The sequence below is a fragment of the Lolium rigidum genome, chromosome 2 (assembly GCF_022539505.1).
Source record: "Lolium rigidum isolate FL_2022 chromosome 2, APGP_CSIRO_Lrig_0.1, whole genome shotgun sequence".
In the NCBI taxonomy this organism is placed as follows: domain Eukaryota; kingdom Viridiplantae; phylum Streptophyta; class Magnoliopsida; order Poales; family Poaceae; genus Lolium; species Lolium rigidum.
The window spans coordinates 262,405,400-262,417,237 of record NC_061509.1 but is presented as its reverse complement, the minus strand read 5'-3'; the positions used below and the strand labels follow the sequence as shown (position 1 = coordinate 262,417,237).

Below are 11,838 nucleotides of genomic sequence, written 5' to 3'. Positions count from 1 at the left end.
AAAACAAGACAGAAATAAACTAAGCACAAATAAACTAGACAAAAGTAAACTAAGCAAAACAAAATAAAATAAAATAAAAACAGAGATAGAGGTAGAGTGTACTCCCCAGGTGAACTTATGAGTAGAGCTATGCCTCCCCGGCAACGGCGCTAGAAAACGGTCTTGATAACCCACAAGTATAGGGGATCGCGGCAGTCTTCGAGGGAAGTAAAACCCAAATTTATTGATTCGACACAAGGGGAGGTAAAGAATACTTATAAGCCTTAACAACTGAGTCGTCAATTCAGCTGCACCTGGAAAAGCACTAGTAACAGGGGTGATGTGAAAGCAGCAGTAATATAAGAGCAGTAGTAACAGTAACACAGCAGCAGTAGCAGTAATATGAGAGCAATGGCACCAGAAAATAGTTGATACTGCTTCCAATGTCATGTAGAACAAGTATATGATGATGAAAGATGGACCGGGGTTCCCAGCGATCTACACTAGTGGTAACTCTCCAATAACAAGTGACAAGTGTTGGGTGAACAAATTACAGTTGGGCAATTGATAAGATTCAAAGCATTAAGTTAGAACATCCAGCTTATTAATCATGTAGGCATGTTTTCCATATATAGTCGTACGTGCTCGCAATGAGAAACTTGCACAACATCTTTTGTCCTACCAGCAGGTGGCAGCCGGGCCTCTAGGGAATCTATCTGGAAATTAAGGTGCTCCTTTTAATAGAGCACCGGAGCAAAGCATTAACACTCCGTGAAAACATGTGATCCTCATATCTAAGCCTTCCCTCCGAGTTGTCCCAATTTCGTCACTTTGGGGCCTTTGGTTCCGGACATAGACATGTGCATACAACTTGTAGATACAATCTAAGCAATAAGTATAGAGCTCAAATCTAAGATCATGCCACTCGGGCCCTAGTGACAAGCATTAAGCATAACAAGATTGCAGCAACAATAACTTCACAAACTTTATAGATAGACTAATCATAATGTATCATCCATCGGATCCCAACAAACACAACACCGATTACATCGGATGGATCTCAATCATGTAAGGCAGCTCATGAGACCATTGTATTGAAGTACATGGGATAGAGAGTACCAACTAGCTATCGCTAGAACCCGTAGTCCATGGGGGAACTACTCACGGAGCATGATGGAGGCGGTGGCGTTGATGGAGATGGCTTCGGGGGCACTTCCCCGTCCCGCGAGGTGCCGGAACGAGACTTCGTCCCCCGAATTGGAGTTTCGCGATGGCGGCGGCGCCCCGGAGTCTTTCCGGAGTTTCGTCAATTGGTACCTGCGTTTTTAGGTCGAAAGGGCTTAAATAGGCGAAGAGGCGGCGCAGGAGGGGCGACAGGGTGGCCCCACACCAGGCCGGCGCGGCTAGGGTGTGGCCCGCGCGGCCCACCTGTGTGGTGGACCCCTGGCTCTCCTCCGACTCTCCTTCGGTGTTCTGGATGCTTCCGGGAAAAATAGGATCTTGGGCGTTGATTTCGTCGAATTCGAGAATATTGCCCGAACAGCCTTTCTCGGAACCAAAAACAGCGAGAAAACGAGAACCGGCACTTCGGCATCTTGTTAATAGGTTAGTTCCGGAAAACGCATAAAAACATTATAAAGTGCAAGCAAAACATGTAAGTATTGTCATAAAACAAGCATGGAACATCAGAAATTATAGGTACGTTGGAGACGTATCAAGGTGGCATAGCTTAGGATTCAAGCTATGTAGATATTTTCATAATATGTAGCATGGGTATTATCATCTCATGTGATTTGTTTTTGGATAGCCAAGTGGCTTTTGTTACTAAATATCTTGTGAATGATTTTATGCTTGTGGGTGAGTCACTATATCATATGTGATTGTATTTATATTATAATTGGGATCAAAATGTCAAAGATAAGGATTATACCCCAATTTTGAATGGTGATGTTTGATTTGACCAAGGCATGATCATATGAGTTTCAAAATACTCATAGTTTATTTTATTCAAATAGTTTGAACTATAATTCGTAATGTAAACGAATTTAGTTTTGTGAAATTCCACATATTTAATAAGTTATGATTAAAATCAGAATGTTTGGCTTTTATGCAATTAGGTCCTTGTGTTTTACCATATTTGGTAATAAGTTTTAAAGTGAATTCAATTATACCTCAAGGTAGTTGCTCAACTTTTAAGTGTTAATAATCCAGAGTTTGTTTCTTATCTCTTTGATGTGTATAGACCTCTCCCATATCTAGGGTTTAATGATAAGCTTGTGTTGATCTTAAATTCAAAAGTTTAGTTCAAGAAATACCATGAGGTTCATGGTAGGAATATTTATTTGTTAAAGACATGAAAAATATAAGTCAAGAATAGTTTCTCATTTGTTTCTTGTTCTTTGATTTGTAGTTGCATATGAATCAAGGTGTTGGTGCAAGGAATACCCTATTATGATCTTTTAGAAGATCAAGAAATTGATCATTGCTTAAAGTGTTGTTGTGTTGATTTTAGTTCCAATGGATCTAACCCATAGATCAAATCATCTCTACCCAAAACAAGGTTTTTGCAAAGGTCACATTGAAGTTTATAGCACTTGACTTGATGAGCTACTTCAATTCAATCGAGTCAAGTGAAACTTCGCATTCTTGTGACAGGTTTTACTTGAAAGCGCGAAAATTCCCCGGATTTTCTATGCATGAATGCAATGCCCACATCTATTTCCTCTATTTTTGTAACCCCAAATCCTGGGATATTACACATTTGTAGTGAGACCTTCCATGATATTGGGAGGGGGAGTTTGTTGGGCCATGTCCCTCCACATGGAGGTGTGCTGGCAGCCAACATCAGCCTAGAAAGCACAACACGTATCAACACATTGATCGATGTTCGCATCCAATAGCTGAGCGACCTCCTTGAGAGGTAGAAAAGAGAAAACCCTAGCCACCATTTGTGGAAGTGTGTTTGAGAGCAAGCAAGAAGCAAGCCAGAAGTTGGCCACTATTGTGAGAGGAAGAGGGAACACAATAGAACACCACAACCAAGTGAGAAGAGAGGAAGAGGAAGGAGCGGTGAATTCTGTCCAGATTTTTGAGATCTGGCCGGCCTATCTTCAAGAAATTGATTGGATGATCATACATTTTTTATTGGCTCCAAACTCAGTGAGCTTGTTCCTTACTTTGAGTACTTTGATTTGGCTAGCTGGTTTGAGATTTGGGTCAGTTGGGAATTAGATTTGAAAGCAGTTTTATCAGTTCGGGCTGATGCAGCAGTTTCAGCATAGAGCAATTTTGGGAGACTAACAGTTTAGGCAAGCAAACGGTGTCACATTGAGCTATTTTTTTTGTCAGTATGCTTTCAACACATATGTATGATTGTCTACCAAATTTAATGCTAATTGGATCTATGATTTAAGATCAGTTTACTGATTACTAAAGGGGGACATAGACTCTAATATCCCTGCTATTAATTGTTGTATCTCCTCTTGTGGTTGTTGGTGCAGGTGAACAACGAGTTGAAGTGTGTTGTAATCTGTAGATGTTCTAGAGAAGACATTGTACCTAGGTTTCTCATAGTTAAGCTTGCATGAATCGGTTGGTTCACACCCGTGTTTTTTTCCCTTCTCACGATTGCTTCAGAGTTTTCACGTAAATTCTTGTGTCACTTGTGTGCGCTTGTGTTTATATTTATGCTGCGTATATATTATTTGAAGCAATCATAGAGAATCATTTTCACACAGGCTACTGGGCGAGGTTGTGTATCTCCTCATCCCAACATTTTTCAGCGTGAGTGTGCACGGTGATAGACATCATGTGTATATGTATTTCTCGAGCTGTCGTATGAGCCACCATGAAAAAATTATGTTCCAGGGCAGCTAGTCATTGTCATGCTCATACCGTTTTCGCAGGGACATCCCTACGGCTATGCGACTGTAGGAGTAGGGCACAGTACTACCAGTAAGCAGTGAGAATGAATTGGACCCGGTCAGGTCACGCAGCAGGAGGGAAGGAGAGAAAAGTTGGAGGGATGCGCCTTGGAGGCCGGCAATGGCCGAAAAGGAGTCGGCCGGAAGCGCGCACGCGCCTGCGCTGCCTGTCTGCCGGAAAGACGACGCATATGCATGACGCGCGCGGGTTGCTAGGCAGAAAGCAAAAGGTACGTAGTAGTAGAAAGTTGCCTCGCGAAAGAAAGCGTGCGCCACTAACACTAATTTACAGTTCTAACCCTGTGCTGCATATACATTCGGACTGTTGTACAGATTCCGATTCCTCCGATCGTCTGGGGCCTCCAAAGATTTTCACCATCCCTCTCTGTACGACACCTTCACTGCCGGCCTACGTTTGAATGTCTCACGGCCTCCAAAGAGGAGCGCGTGCTACACTATCATCGTATGATCACATCTCTTTCTCTACACTATCATCCTATGATCACACGTCCTTCTTGTTTGAACAATAATAATACTCTCTCCCTCTATAAATAGACGTCTGAAATTTGTCTAAATCTAGATGTATTTAGACACTATCTTGTTTAAGCAATAATACTCCTTCCGTCTATTTATATACATCTAAAGTTTGTCTAAAATCTAGATGTATCTAGACACTAAATAACGTATAAATACATTCAAATTTAGATAAATATGAGAACATAGCTAGTACTACTCATTGGGCTTCGTTGAAGACACATTTTTTTGCTTGGCTCCTCAGGCAAAATAGAACATGAACCGCAGACAGTCCCCAAAAACGTGGTTGGCGGGCCTAATTACAACACGTGTCATCTTTGCAAGCAAGAGACCGAGATCAGTTCGCCACCTCTTTAATTCCTTTAAGAATCGGTGGTGCACCATGACAAGTGGCTCTATGCCAAACCGCAAAGCCATAGCCTCCCTTTCTTTGCTTGCCACCTGAAAAATTTGGAACGAACGGAATGCTCAAGTCTTTCACAACAAGCACGTTGCACCCTTAGTCGTCTTAGATAAAATCAAGAGAGGAGCCTATTTGTGGGTAACTGTGGGAACTAATCGCTTGGGGAAAATAATACCGAAAGTGTAGTCCCTTGTATCTTTTTATGTAAGAACTATCAAGTCCAAAAACTTTGACTTAATTAATAGAATGACGCAAAGGTTTTGCCCCCGGTTCAAAAATAATGAGCAATATTTGGATAACGGGTGGCAATGGACAACCTTAAGAGACACTACGTATGGTGAAATTGCATGCTGTAGACAGTTGAACCATGAGATCGATCTGTTAGAAGAGATTAGGCAATTATATTCAACACATCCCCTAACATCTAGGCCGGTGCTCTTTTGTTTCTAGTCGCATGGGCCTTAGACGTGTATCGTTCGAATTTTTTAGGTAGGCCTTATTTTTAATATTGAGTTGGGTAGGATTTGAACCCATAATATTGTAGGTGTCCCATAACAGGGTTTTTTCTCGCCGAGATTTCGGAGACCTCGTTGGAAACCGGTTTTTCCGGTACCCAATTGTATAAGAAAATACCGGCCAATATTTGCTCATGTTTGGTAGTTTTCTCAATATTTAAATGATTTTGATAAATTTTGAACTAATTTTAATTTTTGTTTGAAGTATCTCGATTGGTATTTGGCCTGGTGGTATCTTTTCGAGAACGAGAAAAAAACCTTGCCTGATACCATGTAAAATTGCATGCTCTAGTCAGTTCAACCAACAAAATGATATATTGGAAGAGACTAGGCAATTATAATCAACACAAATACAGTGTGTATCTTTTCCTGATGTACTCCTGTCAGTTAATTAAACAAACAACATGTTAATCAGACCAACTGAACACTCCTGCCACTGTTGCTGGAGGTAATTGACTACTACCTATGAGCACAATGGCCAACGTTATCCCCTAAAACAGAACAAACTTCTACTTATATATGCTCCTATCATTCCTGCAGTACTACACTACATATCCTATCATTCCTGCAGCTGGTAGCTAGGTATGTGCAGGGCATTACATCGATTGCATTGAAATGGAAGGGAATAGAGGAGAATGATGGCTTGTCGCCGTGCTGCGCCAGATTATTCCTCCATCTCTCTCTGCTGGTAATAACGATATCTGTCTGATACAGCAGTTGTAGTGCCTGCTACAGCATCTTTCCATGCAAGATACAGATACTCCTTTTGGCCAGGACAATATGTTTGAATTTGGTGTACTAATGGACAATGGACAACCTTAAGCTGTACTCCTGTACCATGATTGATAGATAGTACTACTCCTGGTATACTCCAGTTAGTAGTAGTTAATTAAAAACAGAACATTTTAATTAGACCAACTGAACACTCCTGGTAGTACTAGTGATGCTGCAGGAGGTAATTGACTATTGCTTGTGTGCGCAATGACCAATGTTATCCCCTAATCAGAACACAACTTGTATATATACTCCATGCAGTAGCAGGTACGTAGGTGCAGGCAGCACATCGAACGCATTGAAATGGAAGGGAATAGAGGGGAATGATGCCTTGTCGCTGCGCTGCGCCAGATTTATTCCCCAACGAGATCTGTCTGATCTTCCAGCAGCTGGTGCTGATTAGCTAGTGACCAGATCACGCTGTACATTACATACAAGCGGCTGGTAGATGCCAGAGACAAAACGGCTGCCTGTTTAGGGATAAGGGCCACAGGACAAGGTAATGAGCTGCAACTTTCGTTACCCTGCTTGCTACAGCGAGACTGAGAGGACACGCATTAATGAACAAAAGCGTTCAGCTGGCCCATGTGCATGCTCATCTACTGCCTGAACGTACACGGCCGGTAAATCAATTTGTAAAACCCACCTTGTAGATTATGTTTTGCATCTTAAAAGTTATGTAACCAATTTACCACCGCAAGGAGCTGAAAATGCATTTCATCTACACACCCTACGTTTGCAAAAAGATGCCACAGATTTGTCCAAATTTAGACAAATCTGCGACATCCTTTTTGAGGGAGAGGGACATATTTTTTTTATTTGCACACCGATTGCACTTCATTTTAGGATAGAGTGAATTCCATTCTTTACTCCGTAGTTATGTATTTGTTACACATATTACTCCATTTAATGAAAATTTATCTAGAATGTGTATCCATTGAGAAAGGTGTGAGGTGATGAACGGGATTTAAAATTTCAGAATGATGACAAGGAAATCTGATCGATGCTAACCTCCGATCTTTACACATTTTTGTCGCCGCCACATCGACGTAACATGGCGGTTCTATCTAACCAAAACAAGAAAAATGATAAAGTGGGATAAAACTATGTTAAGGTCTACTAAATAATAAGTGTCACGAATGAACAACTATAGTATAAAAAGTATAAGATGTTTTTTTTTTAGAAATGTAAACCTTTTTAGAAGGTTATTTAGCTTTCTAAAAAAGGCTTACATATGATATTAGTGTTGTGGATGAAGAATGTATGCATAGAACATACATGATACTAAAATAAACAGTGATTGATTTCTAAATTATATATACACGTAGGGATGCGAAAACTCAATTTGGCTCCCGGGTGCATATGCCATCCACCCCCCAAAAAATTAAGTATTAAAAAATTCTAACAAAAAAATCACATGTATATCTTGATAATCTATGTGCGTTCGTTTCGTGAAACTAATATTTTTTTGCTGTGGATGTAAAAAAAAACAAAATATTTCTCATAAAAAGCCTTATTTTTAGCACCAAAAATTGCTTGTATTACACAGCCTAAACAACAAGTCGATTTTTCATGAAAAGACTTTGTGCACGCGTAGCATGTGAAGATATACATGTGATTTTTGTTTGAAATTTTTTAACACTTGAAAATGTATCAAATATGCATTTCAAAATAAATTGAGCGTATGCACGCAAGAGTCAGAACATCAGTTCGGGATCAGATGACGGCAGTTTTGCCAATATAGTATAATAAATACTAGTGGTAACACAAGTTTATCCCCTTGAGTTGGAGGTGTAGTGGGTAGGTGCACTCAGCAGGTAGCTAAACAAGGAGTGACAACAAATAGTAGCGGCAAAGTGGATGATGGGCAAGCATAAACAAGGAACGCTCCAAGGACAAGACTGCTCCGTGTTTAGGGGCAAGCGCCAGAGGACAAGAACAGGGGCACGTTAAGCACGCAACAACCTTCGCTTTGCCAACTGCAGTGCGGGGACTCACTCCACTGATGATAAAGTGCTAAATTCCACGATCGGCCCTGCTTTGGCTGCAGCACAACACAACACAACAGGTAGCTAGAGACTAGAGAGATAGAGCGAGAGAAAGAGAAGAAGCTGAGCTAGGTACGTGCTCTGGGAATGTACTGATTGCTCCGCCCGGTTCCGGTGGTGCCTAGCTAGTCGTAGCATCAAAGTGAGAGCCACTGACTGACCAGGGATGCATGCATGGCGACGGCAGCTTTCGACATTTATTTTCACCCGGACCACATTCACCCATACTTTCAGTGCCATCGGTAAAACAAACCCACCCCACTCAACTCCACTTGGCCGATGTGTAAAAAAAAGCAGTGGCGCCATGGTGGCAGCAAGAAGCACCGGCTACATCTACATCAACGCACGTACCACTACAGATTACTTTTGTGCAATGCAGAAATACCCTTGGGATTTTGGAGAGAATTGTTGCAATGTCGAGTATACTCAAGCCTTGGCTTGGCTGTGTTAGAATTTGGTCTTGCCCATAGCCCAATTTGTATTGCCTTATGGTAATTTGCTTATCTTTTCAACAACATGGTTGGTTAAGCATAACAAATTCGCATATCCCGATGATCAGCCTGCAATATGTACTGAATGATGGTTTCATCGCTCCCTTCCCTTTACCTTTATGGTGTGAAGGATCGGTCCAGTCTTTGAGCAATCAGGCGTGAAATTCATGGTATCTTCGTGTGTATTATTTTTTCTTACAAATAATCACTTATATTTGCCTGAGGTGGTCATTGTCAAGCGTTTTGCCGCCAAGATTGTTCACGGTTTATAACTTCTTGGAAGTGAAATGCGGTGTAGCGGTGTGTTGAGTGGAATAGTTGGTCGTGTGCAATTGTAATAACTTGCTTCCTTAGTATATTACTCCGTCGATCTGATCCATAATAAGTGTCGTAGATTTAGCACAAATTAATTTGTACTAACTTCGTACTAAGTCACTGATATTTGTTATGGATGAGATGGAGTAGATTTTTGTTTTTCGTTGATATATTAGTTTCCAAAAAATAATTAGTAGTAAAGTTTCTTAGAAGAATCCCAAAAAAAAGAAATTAATAGAAGATGGAAAGTTGCAGTGTCTTACAGTAGTAGTGTCTCCTTTTTTCCATTTATTGGCGGGTTGGTCACTTCTTTCTAAGTATTACTACTCTATTTTCCCGAGCTCTAGCGATCCTGTTATTTTTTTTTCAAAAATGAAAATCGTATTTCAGAAAAAATCTGAAAAAATGTCGATGTGGCTATCCTACAAACATGCAAAATATTAATTTAATTGTTTTTTTATTCTGAGATACATAAAAATGAAAAAGTTTGAACCCAAGTATACTGAACAATGCTCATTTTCAAATCTCTTAAAATTATCAAATTTGTCAATCTTGTGTAGCCCACATTACAAAGAATTTTAGGTTGCCATTTTGCATGCTTATAAGATGTATATATCATATCATTGACTACGTCCATGTTTTAACTTACAAATATGATTTTGGATTTTTTAAAATAAATAAATGGATCATTAGGGCTTGGGAGCTGAAGAGAATTTTCGGGAAAAAGAAGTAGGAATGAAGTTTGAAGCATGAAGATAAGTACTTGGGCCCAAACCTGCTCATTCAACGAGCCATCCATCCAGGCTGGAAGGTAGCCCAGCTAAGAGTCACGAACAAAGGCCCAGAAAGGGAAGAGGGGGAGAACAAAACGATGGAACAAGAGACAGAAAACCTTACCCTTACTCTGATCCCATCATGGCAGGACCAAATCCTTCCGCAGCTATGGCGGCGGCGGCCGCCACGCCGGCGAGAGCTTGGTGGCGGCCGGAAATTCCAGCGACCGCCGCAGCCGCAGCTGGCAACTGCTTCTTCCGTCCTGGAGCGAAGCGCTTGTGAGGCCTCTTGTCTAAGCTCCGTTTTAATTAAGATTTGTTTCAAGGTTTCCTTATCCAATTAGTGCTGTGGATGAGTGAAATTGGCTTGTGTCATCTCGCAGCATGGGTCTGCTGATCTTTAATTTAGGGTAAAGGTGGGATCTTGGGATTCTTGAATCTTGGTCGTTGCAGTTACACAACACTGCTGTAGTTAAGCCAGGTTACTATTTATTCCCCTCCATGAATCCATTAGTATATTTTTTTCACCGCGCTCAAGTAAATGATAGTAGTCCATAGTGAACTGTGAAACATAACACTGTATCAGGATTAGAAACATAACACTGTATGCAAATTTGGGTCTGAAATTCTGAATTGAAGTGACAATTGTAGATTTGTCACCATGGCACTGACTGAATAATTACATTTTGTTTTCTCGTTAGTCTCTATGAGGTACGCTTAGTCCCCTCAACGCAGTAGTATATTCTAGTACTAGGACTTTTGCAGTCACTCCTGCCTTAATCGATTATCCATAACATCTTGTTATTGATTGAGTATCTGCCACTAGCCCACTAGGTTGCTTCCTTTCGCTCTATCCCGGTTTCAATAATTATCAATGCCTTGTACTAAGCGGCTTAACTCAATGTTAGCAGTTCAAAACTTTAAATACAACCCTGTTACTAGTAGTTTAGATTTCTTTACCCTCACATCGATGATCTCTCTCTGAAACTTTGGAACAGATTGGCATGGTAAATGTGCTGCTGACCATGTTGAACATATCTTTTCCAGCAGCACAGGGCTTCTAATGACAAGCACCCGCTTGCACCCCAAAGCGTGTACGCGTCTGCACGTCAAGAGCGGGGAGGCAGAAGGGAGCCCAAATGCCGATACCGACACCGAGACCACCGAGGCAGCTCACGTCGTAGTTGACGAGGAGACCCTCCGTCATGACCTCGAGACGGCGATTGAGGAGGAGGACTATGCCCAGGCGGCCCGGCTCCGGGACGAGCTGCGCCACCTCCGGGAGGACGGGCGGTCGTCCCTCCTGGCGGCCAACGCGCGGTTCTACGACGCGTTCCGGGATGGCGACCTGGCGGCGATGCATGCTCTGTGGGCCAAGGGCGAGCATGTGTACGTGGTGCACCCGTCGGCGGGGCGGATCGCGGGCTATGATACGGTGATGCGGAGCTGGGAGATGGTGTGCGACGCCGACTACGAGTTCCCGCTGCGATTCGACCTGCAGGACGTGGAGGTGCACGTCAGGGGGGACCTCGGCTATGTGACGTGCCTGGAGATGGTGAAGACGAGGGGCAGTGGCAGCTGGGGCAAGCAGATTGCCACCAACGTCTTCGAGAAAGTGGGCGGCGAGTGGCGGATGTGCATCCACCATGCCTCCCACCTCGACGACGACGAGTAACCATCCACTGGTTCTAGGAGATGCATGTGCAAGCTCAAGCTCGGGGAGGTTTTGCGGTACAGACGGGAGCGTATAGAGATCATACTGAACTATTCGGCAGAGTTGTTGAGACATACGATCCTATCTTCTTCTATAGTTGTTGCATTTTTGTATCATCACATTCATTCAGTATTTTTGACGAATCAGATACCAAAAACCATAATCATACAATATTTTGGGGAGTAAATATATTGGAGAGGGCAGTTTCTTTCATTGTGGGACTGCGGGTGCATCCCAGTTTTGAACAGGTTGCACCTTATTTAGAGTTGGGTTAAGAGACTTACCAGATTGGAGATGGAAAACCAGGTTGCGGGGGAAATCAGGTTGTAGACTATATGAAGAGCTTGAAACTGCAGCTCATCTTATTTT

At 42.1% G+C, this 11,838-nt stretch overlaps 1 protein-coding gene across 1 annotated transcript; it reads left to right on the top strand.

Annotated features, from left to right (window-relative positions):
- Window positions 1–9,880: 9,880 nt before the first annotated feature.
- LOC124688672 lies at window positions 9,881–11,642 on the top strand. Its single transcript, XM_047222314.1, has 2 exons — window positions 9,881–10,034; window positions 10,803–11,642. The coding sequence occupies exons 1-2, from the start codon at window positions 9,898–9,900 to the stop codon at window positions 11,428–11,430; spliced, it is 765 nt and encodes a 254-aa protein (XP_047078270.1). The 5' UTR covers window positions 9,881–9,897; the 3' UTR covers window positions 11,431–11,642.
- Window positions 11,643–11,838: the final 196 nt, after the last annotated feature.